The sequence below is a fragment of the Pterocles gutturalis genome, unplaced genomic scaffold (genome assembly GCF_000699245.1).
Source record: "Pterocles gutturalis isolate BGI_N339 unplaced genomic scaffold, ASM69924v1 scaffold14046, whole genome shotgun sequence".
Taxonomy (NCBI): Eukaryota; Metazoa; Chordata; class Aves; order Pterocliformes; family Pteroclidae; genus Pterocles; species Pterocles gutturalis.
In genome coordinates this window covers 12,666-33,439 of record NW_010100551.1, presented here as the reverse complement: position 1 = coordinate 33,439, position 20,774 = coordinate 12,666, and the positions used below count along the sequence as shown (strand labels likewise).

Here is a 20,774-nt window from a genome sequence, read left to right as displayed (position 1 = left end):
CCAAAGCAGCAAGTGTTTGCACAGACAAGGTCTGGCAGAGGCTTTGCTAATACGTTCTGCTGCTTGGCCTTCTGGGCACGAACACTGAGCTTACATCCATTCTCCATCTGCTCCTCTGGAGCTCTGACGGAAGTGCTCTTCCTCCCTCAGCAACACAGGGTTCTCTCTGTCCTTGGTCTCAGGCTACTTGACTAGCCGGGCTCCTTGCCGAAGCCAGGCAGGGCTGGGAGCAGCTTCCCAGGTGAGGGTACGCTCCCAGGACTGCCTCCGCTCGCCCAGCCATCATCTGGCACTGCAGGAAGCCGTAGCCGGCCTCTTTTGGCTGAAACACGAACACCGTGACAAAAACATAAAAGGAAACATTTTTCATTGCTTAATTTAAGTAACAATCAAATCTAAATTTCATCCATATTCCTTCCATCCTTCCCGCCTCCCCACGCTGCCTCTTTCCAGTCTGCACTGAGGGGGTCCCGTCTGCCGCAGCATCTGCACCACTCCGGCTGGCACGGATCGGCCCCGGCCAGCACAGATCAGCCCAGGCCATCCCCATCTCCCCCGCCTCGCAGCGCAGCGGGCCCTGGGAGAAGTCAGAGCGTGTTGTCATGCCGGGCAGCACGGAAGGCGTTGGTAACAATACACGGCTTTGTGCTTATTGACAAAAGCAGAGAAGCTTCTGGGAACACGGGTGCTATACGTCAGCCCATCTGGGCAGTTTGGGGTGGTCAGAAGAAAGCTCAGCCCCAGGTCATGGAGGGACAAGATCCCCCATTCATTTTTCTCTTCCCTCTGGGAGTCAAACGGAGCACTTGTAAAACTCCTGAGTAACACGTTAAATAAAATGCATTTCCTGCAAGGATTCTTTAAGGCTGTTTCTTTCCCAGGCCTAGAAAGCCAATTGTATTGGAATGCATTGTGGTGTCAAACCACACTTTTGTGAAAAACAGATCAGCTGTTAGAACTTCTCCCTATTTTACAGAAAACAGACTCTGAAGACCCCTAGTAATGTAGGACAAAACATTTATTGTCTGATATTGCCATTTTAATCATTATGTAACAGCTCTGAATTCTCACTTTGCTGAGAGCGCTTAGCCGTTCCCTCCGTTTAGGCCTAGAAAGCCCTATTTTTTTAACTTGCCACACAGAAAAACCCTGATTTTCTACCTAGTCCCACTGAATACAAATGCACCTTAATACAACTTCCATACCTCTGCCAACAAAAGCTCCCGTGGCTCCTAATGCCTTCCAGATGCCCAGCAGAACAGTCCCATTCGCAGCGCGTCGCTGGGAAGACACAACTGCGATTCAGGATTTGCATGCAGCTCTCCTCCCACTCCCGTCCCCTGACACACGCGCTCATTTCCCACCGAGCCGTTACACAAAGCACAGCACGTTTTCCGGATGCGTAAGGCAGAGGCCTCATCTACCGGTGCCGTACTCCCAACAGGATAGCCGGACTTATTCAAACAAAAGTGAAAAACTAAACGTATTTTGTTCAGCAGCAGCTGTCATACTTTCCCATCTGTTTTTTTCCACAGTTATCCCAGCCCCATCAAGGGAGAATTAGCTAACTACAATAATAATAACAGTGTGCACTCTGATAAAGAGCTATATTGTAGTGAAGGGGATGCGGGGAGGAAATGGGATGTCTGATTCGCCTAGGAACCCTCCTCCTACCTTACGTGGGGAAAGATCCTCCCTGCTAGTCCATGTTTGTTCCTCAGGGCAGGGTAGAGAGCTGTTAGACCTTCTTCTGAAACAGATGAACTTGCTGAGGCCGTAACGCACAGAGGAGGGGAAGCCACAAGTTTCCCAATTGTATCAGCTCAGGATCTCCTCACCCCACGGCCGCACCCTGGTGAGATCCAGCCCCAGCAACGTGAGCTAAACTGGTGGTTGTTCGGGACAGTCCCAGGCTGCACTAGATTGCTGCAAGTCTGGGTGACACCACACAGCACAGTGGAGCTAAGAGACAACCTAGAAGCTGCTTTCTTCACTGACATGCCCAGCTGCAGAAGTGCCTCCCTTGCTCTGCGCCAGCCCTGCAGCTTGCTGGATCTCCCCCTGAGCTAATTCCACCTGCTAACGTGGCAGAACACGAGGGCTGCTGAAACAAGTGAAGTGAATGGAGTCAAACTGGAGAGGAGCCAGCGCTCGAGTGTAAAGGGAAGAGGGAAGGGAGGAAGGCATGTGTGCACACACCTGAGAGCGGAAAAACAGGGCCTCCCTTCAGCAGCACCACGATATCGTCACATCAGCTGAGCTGCAGGCGTGGGCTCATCCCCACACTGCTGCAACACTGCTACCCAGGCGAGGCAGGTTACACACAGAAAAAGAGAAGCTAGCATAGACATCGCTGCACAAAGCCAAGGACTTCGCAAATTACAAGCACAAGGCCACCAACAGATACACAACAGAGTTCAACTGCAACATATGGCTCGTCATCGCAGGCAAGAGAAGAGATGAAGAAGATGGGCTCAAGAAGAATTCCTGTCTCTCGCACGGGGCACGGCTGAGAGCACAGGCAGTCCTGGCAGACACCGCTCACGGGACATCTCCTGCCTACTTGACACAGACCCGAAAGCAGAATGTAGACGTGCACTCCAGCTTTCAAGGCAGTCTTGTCTTTGTCCTTGCTCAGAGTATTGCAGGGTAGTTGTACCTCCTACCAGGCAAAAAACGCCACAGCCCCCCAAGTATACAAATGCCAGTGCCACATTTTTTTCATCAACCCAAAGGAATGGAGCAACTCCACCCATGTAACTGTAAGCAAGCAGCACATCAGGCAGCATGACTTGGTATAAAAACAGGAGGAAGGGCTCTCTAACAGCTTTCCTAGTTTGTATCGTGGACTTTATTAATGCCTTCCGTATCCTCTGCCCATCCAGAAACACATGCCAACAGGAGGGAGCCAATCCCATGCCTAAGACAAGAATCAACTGGGATGGATGCCATGGGACTGTAACCGTTTCTGCAGAAAACACAGCTCTTCCCACAGTACTGACCTTCTAGCACAGCTGACCTTCAGAAACAGAGACAGTACAGTCAGTGCGATGGAAAGCATAAGATAACGACTACTGGTGAAAATCTTCAAAGTTAAAACCCCCTACATCCCCTCCTGTGTACACACAGGACAAAATTACAGTGAGAGATCCAAGCTTTGTTCATTTTTTTCAAAGGCAAAGCAAATACAATTTGACAATATTTACAGTTCAGAGTACAGCATCTTTTATCACCACACAGCGGAACAAAAACCCACCCACACTTCATCAGATTAATTGCTGTATCGACTAGATCTCTGTTAATTACAATTGGAGCCTGACCACCTCAGGACAGGAATTGGATTCGTCTCTCTTAAAAGGCCAGTTCCTAACAAAACAAAAGTACAAAGAGTTCTCCTTAGGTAAATCCAAGTAGAAGAAAATGTACACATATGGAAACATCTGAAAACTCTTCAGTCTCAACTCCCCCAAGAACTGTCAGGCTTCGCTTGATCCAAAAGCAGCTCGCCATGACTCCCAACAGCCCACCACTGTATGGTGGTCTCCATCTCCACACACGTCTTGACAATGTCGCCCCAAGTCCTCTGCAACCACAGTCCTCACCTCCTCTTTTCAGACTCTAGGAGGCACTGCCAGAGCTTTTCCTGGCATCACCCTTCATCTCTCCACACATGCTGGAAGGATGATGAAAACAAGTCATGCTGGTGACCTCTAGGACCCCACCACATCGGGGTCAGCATCAGAGAGGAGACGCACGCTTCCAAAGAGCCATGTCAGCACTCCAACAGCTCTGGCAAGCATTGATCACGCACTGCTGTTTCAAGGCATAACTGCAGCAGGAAGTGGCAGAATTTATTTGGGTATTTTAAGGAAAAGTAGGATGTCCAAGAACCAGAAGTATTGAAGGAGAAGTATTAAGGTGAGTAATTAATTTTAAAAGGAGTACTGAGACTAAGAATGCCTCCTGAAGCTACTGCAGCTGGAAAAAAATTAATGCTATCAATTCAGCTTCAATTTTCAGGACCCTGATTTCTCTGTAACTACAATGAAATACTGACAAAATGGTAGTCACAGCTCTTCCCCGGCCTCCCAAGGTGGCAGCTGACCAGTACATATTATTGGGATTAGACACTACATCATTAGTTATCTTTATCTCTGATCATTATCTCTGCCAACCTGTAATTACAACAAACACTTCTCTCACAGTTGTGCCTGTGTGTACAACTCATGTCAATCTTCCAGATCTCTGAACAGTGGCTAAATTCATACAGCCAGCGAGTCATCAAAGTACGAAGGCTAGCAAACAACACTGCAAGGAACCAGCTAAAGAAACCTGTCTGTGTTCCCCTTGCCACAATGAGCTGTGCTCAGAGGTTTGAGCGTCTTCATCTGGGAATATGGGTGTCAGCCAGGAGACCTCACATTATTGAGCTCTTTCTTGCATTTCCCCACTTCCCAGAAATGCCGCAAACCATGGTCTATGCGTAGGCAAAACAACAGCACACCAATCCCAAATCCGTATATTATTATCCCAGATCTGAACATTAAAATGCTAATGCTGTAACACATGATCTTCGGTTGGCTACATGCTGAGTCTACTTCCTGTAACAGCCTTTAAACAATTCCCATTTCATATCAAAAGCTAAGTGAACAGACAGTTTGCTTTTAAAACCAGATTGTGAACTTAAGAGCAGACTGAATATAATAAAATTAAATGTGATTGTGAGGAATCCACAAACTTGCACTCAGCCCTACTAATTTATGACAGTTTTCAGCAGGCCAAATGGAGTTTCCATTTCCCTTACTATATCACTCAAGGAAAAGAAACATTCTCATTTTTCTTCTAGGATTGTGGTTTTCTAGCACAGCGCATCCGCACAGCTTCCCCTTGAACATCCCCACAGCTTTTTGGCATGTGGACATGAAAAAACAAATCATATGGTTGGAAACACAGCAGCTGGCAACTTCTAAACCTGCAAGGTTAGCAGGTTCCTACTAGGTACTCCAGAAGCAACACTATTCCTTGTTCTCATCAGCAGGAGAACGAGGAGCTCTTGTGCACTCCCCATCTCACCTCCTGAACCGGCGGTGCGAGCGGATTCTTGAACTCCGAGAGTGACACTGGGAGGGAGAACTTGGAAAGCATCGACGGCAGGTTGTGACCCCGGAACTGACAAGAAAACGCATCTGCTAATGGAGAATAACTACAGAAAAGAGGTAAAGGCAGAAATCAGTTTTATATTGCTGGTCAGTGTAACATTTATCCACTTAAGCATTACAGAAGTGCCAATTCCCAAATGAAATATTCTCTGTGATCTACAAAAACCATGAGGACAGTTTACAGCATGTTGCATCCTGCAAGAGTAACCAAGCAGCATATGCACTTTCATCTGGGCATTACACTCAGCTCCAGTACATTATTCAAGGTGTGGAGACAGTCCAGAGGAGAAAAATAAAAATGCTGGAAAGGCTAGACCCGCAGAGTCTCTGATCAAAGGAACAGGGACTGGGCAGTCAGGAGGAGACAGGGATGGGCAGGATATACACACAATCTTTGATTATGCAAACCAGCTGCAGCTGTGACCGTCCTCCCTGCCTGCGCTGACAGGACAAGCAATCTGACTGATCAGAAGCAAGGGATGGTCAAGTTAAATATTGGGAAAACTGTCATAGGATTTCCATCTACAAAGGTCTTCAAGAACAGCACTACCATATATGACACAGGCACGGTTGTTCCTGTATGACCCTCCAGCCCTATTTTTATACTTCTGACACAGAAATTTTGATTTAAAACTATTTTCCTATAACTGAGTTCCAACACAGACTCTAAAAACATCTCAAAATCCAACACAGAAAGGGCTGCATACCTTCGGCAGAGCAAAAATACCCACCACTGCCTCCACAGCTTCCTTGCACTGCCACTGCCTGCTCCCAAACTGGCCACATTGCCCTCTGTCTACGAGAAGGCATCCAAGGATAAAATGCCATAATGCAAGACAATACCATAGTGATAACAACACCACCCTGAGTTGCTGCTTTTGATTAATTTCACATGATGCTGTGTGCCAGATACATAAATAGTCCTATGAAACACTCATTTATTTAACTTAAAGAATTTTGTTTTGTAAATGTTTCCATAGAGCTTCAGGTTCGTACAGCCTTTCTGAGATGGACAATCAGCAAGCAAGCAGACTGAAAATATTAAAAGTAGCTTCACAGGGTAAATATTGCTTCCAAGGCCCACATTGATCTGCTACGATGCTCCTCCCTACCCCACACAAATTCCTATATGGCTTTGCAAGTGCAGGCTTCTTTAATAGTTTGTGTTTTGTACAGTCTCGACAAATTCAGACATGAAGAAAGATCCGACTCTTTATCCAGTAAGACAGGGAAGGAAAGCATATCTGCACTTCTCACCACTTGGTTGCTACGCTCACTCATTTTCCTTCTACTTACAGACAGACACTGGCGTTTGGAGAAAGCATGTAGACATTGTTTTCACACAGTGGATAAATAATAATTGCTTTTCCCCAGTAAACGAGATGTGCAGCAAGCTGGAAAACCTGCATTGAGAAAACAGAGAAAAATGAGAGGAGCAAAAGCGAAATTCAAACTCTCAGTGAGAGGTCCATACAATGACAGAAAAGTCTTGTTTGAGCTGAAATGAAAGAAAAATGTTCCATCTTTTACCCTGCCTTCAGAAGAAATTCATGGTTTAATATAACATGTGGCACATCAAAAAGCATTTGACAAGGTTATGAATTTACAGAGATTGCTTCACATTTCTAAGCAACTGAATATTTCCTGCCTTAAAGGAATTTCTTCAAACTGTATCAATAGAAGTTTAGTTACTTTTCATGCCCCGAAAACCTATTTTTGTTTATGCACAAAATTCATTAGATGTTATAACTGAAAAATAAAACAAAAGAATCAGCCTCTACTATGACACAAAGATGAAGGAAACCAACACTGCCTTTTTAATACACTGAGATATTTCAGTAATAAGTTACACAAAGTATTTTAATGTGTTAAACAAGTTGGTGGTTGTTAATGGGTCTGGAAGAGCCACATAAATAGCGTCTACGAAACACAAAATCCAGCCTCTATCATTAGATGCATTTAACTTTGCTTTTTTGTGGAGAACAAAGCTACAGAAGCGGTAGGGAATTTCCAGAGTTCATCCCATCTAATGCCAAGTGCCACCGCAGACCACTGTAAGCAGACCTGGAAATTTTATTACAAAGACCTTTCCCTTGGAATAAGAGAAGGTGTGGACCTACAATCAGGAGCACCTGACATGACAAGCTGTGTTCTTCCCCCCTGTCACACAGAGCAGAGACCCCATCCCCAGGTCTGAATCAACCCACAGAAGCATGAAGCGTCTCTCCCCTCTCCTGCATCATCCGATATAATCATCAGGGCTGACAAACAAAGGGCCCCTGTGACCACGTTTGTCCACAGCGGCCTCTCAGTGGCCTCGTGTCTCATGTGGTTGCCAGCGTCACACTCCCTCCACTACAGAAACTTCCCTTTCCAAGGGCTTGTCACATCCCCCTGGGCAATTCAGACAAGAAATACGGTTGTCAGTACTGGAAAGGCATTTGGAAAGAGCTGCTGGCTTGGAGAGACTGGCTCAACATTTTTGCCCAAGCCTAAACTAGAGCTTCTCCCTTGGGAGTCTGCAAAATCCATGCACTAATGCACTAAATAAAGGGAAAAGCCAATAGGTAGGTTTGCACAGACTTTCAGAGCTCTCCAGTAGAAAAGATCTGGGCAGATCCAGAGAAAGCAGCAGCTTGCACTTGTTTCGCGTGCCTCCATTTGCACAAAGCCATCAATAGGGCAGAACCAAGACGACCACTGCAGCTCATGTCAAGAGTCTATTTGTTCTGGTTTTAACTACCCAAGGGGATGGCACAGAGAAAACAGAGCCACTCTTCTCAGCGGGAAAGGCCAAGAGGCAACACACAAGTTGGAAGATGGGAAATTCCCATCAGATTTGAAGAAAGTTTTTCACTCTGATGCTGGTCAAATGCTGGACCAGGTTGTGGGATCTCCATCCTTGGGGGCACTCAGAATTGGAACAGACAAGTGAGCAGTCTGCTTTAAGGGACTTGCTCTGAGCAGTGGTGTGGATTAGGAACCTCCAGCCGCCCAGGCTACCCCAGCAGTGATTTGTGACTGGGATGTTGACGCAGGACCGTTTAGCACCATCTCTGCACTGCTGCTCTTCACCTCTCCAGCCCTTCCCCATGCCCGGAGGCTCACACCTTCTCTGTGCACTCTGCTTGCACCGAGAGCACTGATGTGCTTACGTGCCACAGAAACCCACTGGCACACAGAGAGAAAATGCCTCGTGAATTAAAAGCACTTCAGCCACCGCTGACAGTTCCCCCTACCTGCAGCAATGCCAAGTCAGCGTCTTGAGCCAGTTGCTGCAAATTCTTCACAGCAGAGGTAGTTTTAATTACTCTCACCAGGGCAGGAGAGCAGTCCAGCGGGAGCTCATTAAGCAATGACTTCTCATCATTTAAAAGCAATAAGGCATGGTAAGGCCTGCAGAAAGAAGGAATACATTTGCACAGTAAACTGCAACGTTTCCTGAAGGCTTAGTTATTCCCAAACCATGATACCTGGCCAATCTACTGCTAAAAAAGAACTTCTAATATCATCCTTCTGCTGTAAGTGGGTTCAGAATAAGCTTATCTTTATGTCACAAGACAAGATGCTCCCCATAAAAAGGGGATAGGGGGCTATATGGTAACTGGATGCCCCAGTGACTAGAAAAAAAAGACTGCACTGTGCTGGCATGCAATTAAGCCAGGAGAACTGGCCTGAAAAATGCTCATCTGAAATAGAGAATGGAGTAGAAAAAAGCAAGAAAGCAAGAGCGAGTTACTTTTGCAGATAAAAAGCTGTAAACATGGAATGCAGGAAATAAGATATCATGGGGCCTGGATTCTCTTTCTTCTAAAAGCAAATTTACTTCTGAGTCAACAGATTAAAAGGAACACACAATTCCTCTGCCTGGAAACAGTGCAGACCTCTCCTGCAGCATCACCTCAGTACAACCACCTCATGTTAATGTAAAGGCTGCGGCTTCGCACCGCCACGTACTCAGCAGCAGCACGGTACCTCGGCATCAGCTTCGGGGATTTGTGTCTCAGCCCACGCGCCCCCCACCACCACCGTTCAGTGTCACATTGTCCCATCGGCTGTGCTAGCACAGACATCTGCAGCACCGCTCTGGGAACTGGAGGAAGGACCGGCCACACTCTGAGGGACAGAGCTCGCTCTTACCTGATAGATTTCAGGCTTCTCTCAATTGCTTCAGGGGGTATAAAGTTTGTGGCAACATAATGGATTTTATGCGGCAGGCAGAAACTCACTTCCAGCCAGTTGTTGATATGTAAACGGACCACCCCTGTTGTGCAGAGACTAAAATAGGAAGAAAATAAATACATACAGCATTTCTTGTATAACAAATGAAAACAGTGGTCCAGATTCACACAGGAATCACATCAGCTCAAGAAAAGACCGAATGTACCCTGTCTGTCTCCCCAGACTGGCTGAGCACCAGCTGATTCCTATCTGCAAGGGCTTCCTTAACTTGTACTTAGAGCATTATCCCCTACGAGGCTTTGGGGGGATTTGAAAGACTTCACCCCACTGATCTTCTGCTCCCTCTGCTTTTAACATTGCAGCAGTATCTCAATTTGAAAGAGTTTCTTGAAGATCTATTGCAAGGCACTGGAAAATTCCCTAGACCAGAGCTGCAAAGGGCAAAGATGAATTGGGCACAATGTTTTCACCTCTAATTTCCATCTTCTTCTCCAAGGAGAAAGAAAAGGAGATGTCTGTACTGGGCAAGGAGTACTATGAGCAGCACATTTCCACAATAATGGACTCTTTCAGTTCTGCTTAGGTTGTTTATTTCCTACCAACCTGCTCCTGCTTGTCACATGAAATCACAAATGTGCTTGTTAAATAGTTTCTTCATTCTAGGAAACCACAGGGACTAGCTTAAGCCTTTAAGCTGACTTCAGCCAACAGGACTGGAGGGAAATGATGGCCATGTCAGGAATGACAACAAAGTCTGACCCTCATGTTCAGCCTGAAAGCAACTATAAGCCTCTCTGACAGAAAAAAACCCCAGAAAGCTGGCAGATTAGAGCAATGAACATCATTCAGGTATTTTTGCAGAAGTCTGTAGTCTAGGCAACAGATGAAATATACCTAGGTAGGTAATAATATTTACTTAAAAATGGGTCAAGATGGGTAGCATAGCATAAGGAGCTAAACTAGCACCACCTGGCAAACCTTTACAAAGCTGCGCAGCCTGCAGGCAGGAAACACTGGCCTGGGAACAGCTTTGCTAGCGTCAGTGGGACCCAGCCGAAGAGCTGAATTTCTCAGTACATCCTTTGGTTTTAAACTTTGTTGCAAAATTTTTTTTTTTGACCTAGAATAAAATTTCAAAGTTTGCACTCTGAAAATTCCAATCCAAATTTTAAATTTGAGTGTGTTGAGACTCGCAATATGACTTTTGTGTCAATAACACCCACAAAACAAAACATACGTGAAAACACGCCAGGAACAGGCTAGGAGTGAATACCTGTCTTGGAAACTCTTTATGTGGTGACTTAACCGTTTATACCTAGCATTCAATTGTAGCCCACAAACTAACACGCTCTTTTCAAGTTCATCTGGTTGTATACAGGGTTTAGAGAGACCTGAAAATTCAGCTTTGAAACACAAACACTGGGTAGCTCCGGCTGCCAGTGTAACTATTCACCAAACCACAACAGAGCAGTGAGAGCGCAAACACCATCCCGTCCTGCCTCCTGCGTGACCAGACTCATTAGGGAGAACCTCGCTGCAGACAGCGCTGCTCGAGAGCAGAGCCACGGACCGGTTCTCAAATCCTGCACCGACCTCTGAAAAATATCTATTTTTCAAGTTGCAAATGGAGCATATATGGCATATGCTTTCCTTTTTTTAACAAATCTCTGATGTTACCACCTCACAGCTGATCAGAAGCTCCAAACCCCCAAGGAACATGCAAAGCACGGCGAACACCTCTGCTTTTCTTGCATTAAATGCTGCAACTCCAGTAACACCACTTATCCCACCAGACATACCCCAACTGACAGATAAAGCTGGATTCTCTCAAAATACATCAAGGCAAAGGCATTCTGAAGCTGTAGTCATCCACACTATCTACCAGGCCAAACACCCACAGGAGAAAACACGGCAATAAGTGAACGGGAGGAACCTGAAAGCTGGTGGGACTATTAAAACAGATTACAGAAAAGAAGCAAAGATACACGGAAACATAAAACACTTGTAGGGATATTTTCCCTGCACAGTTTAACATTCAGGAAACAGAAAAAAATACAGTTGGTTCCTTTAATTCTTTGGTCCAAGTGCACCAAGGCAGAAGCTTTAATTACATAATTACACTCTCCACAGCATAATTTTGTCTACAGTGCACTATACATCAATAGCCCAGAATTAAAGACAACAAGAAAACCAGATTTTCAGTGCTGATCTGGATCTTAATTTCATTCTTCTACATTTGCATTCAACTGTACAATTTCAAGCCTACTTTATAGCTTTACGTGCATGATTTCTCCTTTACCTGCCCCTCCTTGGATGGAAAATAATTCAAGTCTCTAACAATTTGACAAGGAAAAAGCTACGTCCTCCAGCAGCAATGTACGTGACTGCCCTTAGCCAGCCAGAGTTAAATAATTTCACCAATATATACACAAAGATTCATGCAACATGAAATACAGTCAAGTCACAGAATGTGAAGTTCAGATCCACAATTGCGTGGATTTTTACATGAAGTCATCGATTTAGCCAGCTTTATACTGTGGGTCTCACAAACCTCCAGGAGCAATTTGGCTGGCGACCAGCAGACCAGGAGCCACCTTCTTTTAGGGGCAGGAGCAGAACAGCAGAAACCAGCAACAGAAGAGAATACCAAGAAAACAAGTTTTCAAAGTCACCTAGCTCCAATTCTACTTTATTCTTCTTAACCAACTACAATTGTGGAGCAAACAGCCCAGGAAGGCGCAGGACGGTGGGAGGTGAGAACACTGCATCGGCTGCACTGCACACCGGGAAGCTCAGGGACAGAGTTTAAGCCGCCCGTTAGGAAACCTAGAATTGCACAAAGCATTCATGGTGCAGTAGGTACCGCAGGAATTTACAGATTTGTTCTTTGCTCCTTTCCCAACCACTCTTCACATTTTATGGGGATTCTCTGCAGTGTTACTGCCCCCTGAGCTTTTCCACTGAGTTGACTTTTTCACGGAACTATCTGCTGTAATTCCAAAAGCTCTTTTCAGAGTAGTTATGTACTATTTAAGGGCTGTCTGGCCTTACATGCATTACTTCACATCTATCTATACTGAATTTTGTCTGCTGTCTTATCAGACAGTTAACTAGTACCCAGAGACCTTGCTGCAACTTTTCCTTTTTCCCCCACAGATTTCAAGAGCAACTGGGCAAAACCAGCTTCATTCCCCATACCCTAACTGGCCATTAAACCCTCCAAGACATTCAAGCATATCCCACGAAAACTTGGTTTCAACACTATTTTTAAAAAAAATCTCTGCTCAGACAACACATGATGAGTGATACTGAGGGATATTTGGTGAGGAATTGGGATACTGAGAGGGGATATCATAGTCTAAAGTTGAGAAAGGGCAAAGTAAACACGAAAAAGCTGTTTAATGTCTCTCCATCATACGACCTGTGAGACTTCTCATGATACTAGAAGGAGCAAAGTTCAAAAGAAATAGAAAGAAACACAGAAACTAGTTCAGCCATGGACCTCCTTATCAGAGGATGCTGTGGTTGTAAAATATTTACTCTGGCTCGCAGGACCATGGACTAATTCCGGAAAGTGAGATCAGATGAAGGCTGTTGAATATACAGAAACCACCTCCAGAGCTGCAGGAAGCTGGGGAACATTTTTGGAAATATCACTGCTCTATTCTGCTCTGCCTAGAACAGTGACTGTGAGCCACTGCCCCAAAATGGGAACACGAAAGTCAGCCAGCATCCCACAGAATCCCACCTCATATTTTATAGGAGAGTTATGAATTTTTACATACACACACCTCATTTTATGGCTATCCTATTTAGATGAGAAATTAATATGTTTTCTAGTTTGGTGGAGGCTTGTAGCTTTGGAATTTGTTTATTTTTGCTAGAGGTTGTGACTACTTAGAGCTTTGAAATGGTTTCACATTTCCTTGTCAAGGACACATTGACTGTCTTTTGGTCAAAGAACTGTAGTTGGCTGTATTTAACAGTACAGCCACACAAATAACATCTAATAATTCATTAAATCTCATATAATTATTCCACTTCTCCCTGAACTGCTGAGATAGGCTTGATCTACAAGTCACTTCAAATCCCACTAGGCAAAAAAATTATTAAAGCTCTTTGTATATTAAAAAAAAAAGAGACAAACAAGCCAATCCTCCCCAAAAACCTCCCCATACTTTCACTTTTATTCCAATATAAAGCTCAGAGAAGTTTGCTAAAAACAGGCAGGCAGTTAGCTAGTATCAAGCTAACACATTACCTGCAGTTGCAGATAAAGCTTGGTGAAAGCTGTCTTAATTCCCTAAACGGAACGCTGGCTTAAAAGAGACACCCACTGTAACACTGGTACATTTGTCAGCGCTGGAGGTACTGGCAACTGGACTTGCCTGGTCCTGAAGCCATTGCTTTTTGTTCCCCACCAATGCTGGAGTTTGAGGACAAGCTGAATGAAGACCTCAAATCTATTTTCTGAACTAATAAAAAAGAAACATTCTAATTTTCTTCATTAGAGTCAAAAAAGGTCCCAGGAACTAGATGTTGATTACCTCTAAGCTGTCAGTTTAATAATATTCCATTTCTATAGCAGCAACAGCGCTACACTCCAGATGACCTGGCTATTGATTCCTGCCTTGTAAAATGGGAGCATTTCATTCAAAATGCAGGGGACATTTTGAACTAAAAAAAGATTCCTACACTTGTGGTTTTGTACAAACCAACTTGCTAAGGGACATGTTGGGTCTTGCCTGAAATACCTCAGCACCATCTACAGGAAACCAAGGGCTAGACAGCACCTCTGGAGCAACCGGGATAATTCAAGAGGCCTTCGACTGGAACTGCAGAAATCAGCAGACACTAGGAAATGCTGGCTTGAGCGGATCCCAAGAGCTGGGTTCCCATCTGCAATGCAAAGTGCTCTCTCCACTTTACTGCGCTGTTCCCCTATGCCAAAGGCTATGCCAGAAATCTCTGTAAATTTAAAACAGCACATTGTTACTGCATGCATTTGAAGACTTACTGTTCCCAGCAGTCTTTTCTCCTCTAAAAGAAACACACCAAATCTTTCAATCTTTCCTCTTAGGTCATTCTCACTCCTCCACACTCTCTAGGTGGCCCAAATCCTTCTTAAAATGCAGTGCCCAAGACTGGATACAGTATTCATTACAGCAGGGGATTTACAATCCTGAGCAGGACTGGTTCCCATCTTACAGACAAGATTTTATTTTATGCATTATCCTCTATTTGCTTTTTCTGCAATCCCATGTCACTTGTGACTAACCCTTGTTCCAGGACAGACCACACAGACTTCACTGCAGAGCTGTTGCCCCTCAGGAATTCTTCATCTTGGAGTTGCAGAATAAAAATTATATTTCTAGAGCATTTCTTCTACTTGACAAAAAAAATATTTTAATTCTGTGCCCGCCCATCTAGGTACTACTGCAGGTGTAAGAAGCACATTCCCTACTTTCTCATATGAAGCATTAATGGAAAACTCCTGCAGAACACCACCATATTCAGCCAGCCAGCAACTCCGCGAACTACTCTTCAAATAGAGCTTTCCAGTCAAATGCACAGACATTTCTTACATTTGGTTATGACAATGTCATGCAAAAGTGCCAAAATACAACTTGCACCACTTCTCCCCCACTCACAATTCCTGAAGGAGGGAGACACTGCCTTATTTTACATTTGGGGGCAACACCAACGTGTATTTCTCCGTGGCCAGTCTCTCCTCTGTATTTCATGGAAGGGTTGTGTTAGCACACTCCATGAGCCTGGGCTGTGCTCCTCCAGTCACAGCTAAGTGCCACAAGATGTCACTGTGTCACCGAAATGTTTGGAAACAAGATGAGGGTTTGCCCAGTCACAAAGACATAGCCCCAGAGGAACAGAGGAAAGTTAAGTAGTAGGTGAAGTTTAATAGTAGAATTACAGGCTACATAAAAAGTGCCGTATTTTAACATTTAGTATGGGTTTTGTGAGAGTTGTATCGAACGATATACAATGTTCCTTCCAAACAGGCTGAAATTCAAAGCTTTTGAACATAAAAAAGAATAGATTATTAGAAGCTTTGTGGTGTACTTTGCAGTCATTAATTTACTTGGGCTCTCAGTGCCTCACCTTACAGTGCCTTGTGATTATTCCCTCTGTACAAGGGAAACCACAATCTAGGGAGGCTAAAGGGCTTGGCTAATGTCATGCAATGTGCTCTACAGTCAACCAAAGAAGTCAGGAGTAATTTTCCCAGGCCCTGACAAACACCCTCATCAAGGGGCACATCATCTTCCTCCCACCAAAACCTTCTTTGTCGAGGTGTTTCACCAAGTGCCTATCCTGAACGGAGATGTCTGCTCTGCACGAGGAGCCAGCACTGATGAGCTGTCAGAGCAGAAGTACGCTGGGGGAGACTGGTGTCTGCTGAAATTCAACACTAATTCCACGTTCCTTTGAAATCCTTGCCAGAATTTTTAATTCAGTCAAGAAACAGCATGTTACACTTTCCATTCTGCTCAAAGTCTCACAACCTAACCCAAATTCACTGTCCAGACATGCACAGTGCAACCAAACGAAGTCAGGGCAGTATCGGACTTGCCATCAGTGGTAGACACAGCCGTGTGCACTTAGCTGCAGGTTTAGAACACCTCTACAGTGATATATTACCGTATTATGACACTTTTCAGTGCTACAATTCATTTGTCATATGCCTCTCTGCTAAGGAAGAAAATAATAATTTTTAAAGCTGTGACAGACATCAACAGCTTTTAAGAACCATAACATATCCAAAGGGAGACCACGGTAAAGATTAGGATAGCAATTCTGCAAACACTTCACCTGACAGCTAGCCTTCACATTGCTCTACCTGGTCTGCAGTATGAAGAGCTGGATACATGCATCCAAGAGGCCAAGAGGCTTCAGTGAGAAGCAGCATACTATGAGGTAGGAAGGAAATCCCACTTACCTGTCATATGTCTCTTTGAGATCTCTGGCCAGTTTGCACTTGGGTAGGATGTGATGAAAAGGTGACTGTGGCCCTTCAGTGGCTACGGAAATGTTCAAAACAAGAAAGCAAACAACTGATTCCAAAGCAAAGTGAGTTTCCTCTTCCCCCACTAGATATCAACCAGTATTTTAGGGACAGAATCCATAGCTTTTGAATCTACAACTATCTTTTAAACCTTTTACAATAATTCAAGTTATGTGTTAAAAATAATAATAGTGAATTACTGCCAACTTCTGCTAAACCTCAACTCAGTTAAACAGATGTAACTGTGAATTTGACATGGGATGATTTTAAGTGGTTTTTTTGTTTATATGTCAGTTTTAATTTTTAATGCTTGCAGCAAGATGATGTGTCACTGTCAGATAGAGTTCACCTTAAATAGTGCATATTATTATAGTACATTGCTCTGAAGTACACTCTGTAGAAGTGCTCTGTAACTCTTTGCTAGCCATGGTAACAACACGTAAGAGTAAAGTTTTCACAGAAGTCTGGTGACTCAGCACACAGCATTAAAGCATGGGAAACTTGCTCTAGGTTGTGTGAAACAGGCTACATACAGGTTCTTCCATCTCAGCCTGACAGGCAGACCCAAATGTGATGGTTCAGTGCACATTCTCCAGTGATCGCGCTGAACTGAGCTAGCAAGGAAAGTAAAGGAGCTATTGAATTTCTAAAGCTGACAGCTCTGCGTAGGGATAGTGATCTTAGATGAGGCCAAATGCAGTCAAAATCTGTCAGAATGCTAAAGAGCACCACAACTTGTTCACGTGGATCCTAGACACAAAGTAAGTCAGGTGGCACATCAGCACTTTTCTGAAAGAGTGCTTCTGGACAAACATTCCTGCACAAAGCTAAGCTCAGCACTCACTTTCTGACATGGCAGAGACTTCATCCTGAATAGCTAAGATCAGCTTGGCCTCCCTGGTCAGGTATTGGCAGCGGCGCTCCTCATGCTGCAAGACTATGGCGATTCTTCGGGAGAGGTTGTGTAAGCAGTTTATCACGGATGGATCTGCATTGGCCTGCAGGCAACACAGAAAAATAAACAGGTCAGTCATTCAGCTACAATCGCATGTATGGAACTACAGTCATGGATAAGGAATCAAAAGCATTATCTTAAGTTAATACCAAAACTCAAGTCTCTTTGGCAACCTGCAAAAAGAAATGAGTTTTCTCAAACAGCAACAAAGCAGAGGCTGAGAGCTGTCCAAAGCTAAAGGGAAGGCTTGGGGATTTCTAAGCTTGTCTATGTGCATCAGATGAACACAGCACCTGGAGTATGACACTCCTACCCAATTTATTTTTTCCAGTTGTTACTGGGCCTTTTGCTAGCAGAGAGACCAAAGAACTCCATTTCACACAGCAAGAAAAGAAAGCATGAAGCTATTTGAAAAAGGCAGAATATCATGATATTCAGGTGAAATTCACTGGGAGTGTAAGGACAGCAGTGCTTTTGCAGTCCCGTTAACATGGCGCACTCTCTCCATGTTGCCATACTGATGTTTGTCTTACATACTGACAAGATGGTAACTAGGTAAGAATTACCAGCACATGATGGACAATTTAATCCTAAATCAGAATGAATGTAGATTTAAGTTTCCAAGTATTTCACAAATATGGCTTATTACTACCACTGCATTCATGCAGGTCCCAGAACCTGCTGGAAAAATATCGTGTAAGTACAGCTGACAAGGGGGGGACGCGGTGGCTCCAGTCTGAGTAAGCAGCTGTTTCATGTTTGTTAAGACATTTAAAGGAATTTACAGTTCCAGCAAGTGATAACTTGGCATGTAAACTCACAAACCATGAGTCATCATTTTTGGATTCCACTGTTCTTGCTGAGTCACGACACGTTGGTAACCCAGAAGCTTAAACACAGCAGGATGAGTGCTGATTACAGCACTTGGGACTGTGCCTGCTCTGTCTGCCCACTGCAGATGGACTCTCATCTTTATCTCAGAACGCCTCACCCACCCTCTGCAGTGCACTACGCCATGCTAGGAAAAAATTTCCACTTGCTTCTTGCACAGCACTTTCCAGAAACTTTACAGCTCTCTGTGAACTAAGAGTGTTTAATTTGGCAAAAATGATTTAGTGCCACACTACACACACAATTACATCAGTATCATCACAGTGCCAAAATGCAAAAAAGAAGCAAGTTTTCCTAGGAGAACCACCAGAAACTGGATTCTAGAAAAACGTGGGCTAGATACAGTCTTCACTGCATTCCACTAAGCTCTTGCAATATTGTGAGTGAAGGAGCATTGGTTTCAACACTTCTGCTTCCACATGACTCAATGGGCATGAATGTTTGCGTTTGCATGTGCGTCTACACACACTTACCTCCAACCCAAGCATGGTGCTTTACAATACACCAAAACAACAACATTCTCTTCATGTGTGAAATCTACAATCAGCTTCTGGATTGCAAATTCACCACTTCCTGACCTAGGAATGTCCCAAAGCACAAGAACACTGGCTCTCCAGCAGAACTCGGTGAACGATTTCTTGCTGGATTCAGACTGATTGCTGGGATAATTGTCTTGTGTGAAACCTTGCTCTTCAGCTGAGGACAAGCCATCTGGACTGCAGCCATGTCCATGTTAGTCACCACTGGAAAGCCAGTGCTAAGAAAAGCACTAGTGCTAAGAGGGGGAAAAAAAAAGGTAATTTCACAAGCAGGGAGCTGGAGGCTTTTAAATCATGACATTATACCCAGTCGAGCAAAAATCCACCGTTTCCATAAAGACTGCTACTCCAACTCCCTCTTTTATTTTTAAAATAAATAAAAATATGAGTGTACATGCCAAAAAAGTAATATGATGGCTCCACAGATGCAACCTGCGGACTGGGAAGAGAAAGCCAGAGCTCAGAAATCAAATAATGCTCAAGCATAATAAGATTTCTAGGGTTTTATACCACTTGATGAGCCAAGCCAGGATCCCTTAACGCAGACACCAACATCTAGTCAATAGAGTAGGCCCGAAAAAAATTCCAAGCAAAAACTAAGTATTTGCTCCAGGTTCTTGCTGAGCATCAAACCCTACGTATTTTTCACTTGTACCTTCTCATTTCGAATGCTACAGCCGCTGCTCCCTGGCACTCTGCCTTTACAATGATCTCATTGCTAAGAGGAGGCAGCTTTCAAACACTGTCCATTTAATTATAAAAAAAGCCTAGGGGCACTGGGCAAAGGCACATGTCTCTGTATCACACAGCATGAGTAAGGACTCAAAACAGTGCTGTTCTGAGCCAGAGCAGGTTTCTGAATACAGGACTTGCAAGTGGGGTCGCATCTATTTTGCAAAGTGGTTTCTTGCATGCCTTTACACTCTGGGTATGTAAAACCAAAAACTCCAGAAAGCGTCCTGAAAAGAACAACTGTACTTGTTTTCCACTGGGCTGGAAAGCTTTCACACTTGCCAGTGTCACATTCTACATTGTTTAGGTTTGTTGTTTCAAATTAAAATATCCCAATGAAATCAAGCACTAAATGTTTTACAAGAGATTACTGCAACGTGAGCCTGCTCCATTCTCTTATACATCCAAAGCACATCTCACTGTCAGATGGAATGAAGACAGTCCTTACCCTTAGTGCAAACACCACGTTGAAGAGAATCATAGTGGGCATCTCTCTCTTTGGTGAGGGATCAGTTTTGGATACCTGAAAAATATTTTTTAAAAAATCCCATAGGCTAATGTCAGTTGGATCCAGTAACAAAGGGGAAAAGAAAAAAAAAGAAAAAAAAAAGCCTAACTCAGTCAAATAACAAGTTTGCTGAGAAAAGAGAGTGGACAAATCAAATTACACCACCAAATTTGACTTGTAAAAAATAAGATTATGATTTAAGTGTCACAGTTACTCTACAACACTGCCTTTTCTGAGAAGCTGTGAACATTTAAACCAAACATTTTGGTCATGACCACGGAAATGAATATCAGTTAAGACCGCAGTTTTGCTAGGTGTCTTTTCTATTGTATTTTAGCATCATTAGGGGACCCTAGGTTTAAATTCCTTAGCACAATTGTCATATATATTGCTAACTAAAGAGAAGCCCATAGATTTCTCATCCCAGGCCACCCCTATTCTTTCCTTTCACAAAATCCCCATTTGTATTGTGTTATATTACAAACTGTTGTTTTTATCAGAAAAAAAAAAATGTTCTAGAACTCCAGTACTAAAATAAAAGGTTTTATTTTCCCTTCCTGCAGGATTTCAAACACGTTCTCCAGCCCCCTCTATTCTTTCTGCAGCGGAGAGCTTTGTCCCTAACACAGGCACAGACTTTCTGGTGGGGAGGAACAGCGGAAGCCAAGAGGAGCAAATTTAATTTACACATCGGAGAGTAACAACTCTGAATCGAGCAAGTGTCGCCACAAGATGGAGCACAAAATCCAGAGGACACTCCTGCCGCCCCCGAAGCTACCTCCGG

At 44.0% G+C, this 20,774-nt stretch overlaps 1 protein-coding gene across 3 annotated transcripts in view; it reads right to left on the bottom strand.

Moving 5' to 3' along the window:
* Positions 1-20,774, bottom strand: part of NPRL3 (nitrogen permease regulator-like 3 (S. cerevisiae)) — a 40,638-nt gene that overhangs the window by 8,442 nt on the left and 11,422 nt on the right. For 2 of the 3 annotated variants that reach the window (XM_010080296.1, XM_010080304.1), the window contains 7 exons: positions 19,931-20,005; positions 17,210-17,363; positions 16,300-16,381; positions 9,300-9,437; positions 8,399-8,555; positions 6,456-6,562; positions 5,074-5,203 (listed from right to left, as the gene is read on the bottom strand). In XM_010080296.1, the coding sequence (XP_010078598.1) occupies positions 5,074-5,203; positions 6,456-6,562; positions 8,399-8,555; positions 9,300-9,437; positions 16,300-16,381; positions 17,210-17,363; positions 19,931-20,005 (843 nt within the window). The remainder of the gene's footprint in view (positions 1-5,073; positions 5,204-6,455; positions 6,563-8,398; positions 8,556-9,299; positions 9,438-16,299; positions 16,382-17,209; positions 17,364-19,930; positions 20,006-20,774) is intronic. The other variant, XM_010080312.1, reaches the window with a different exon arrangement.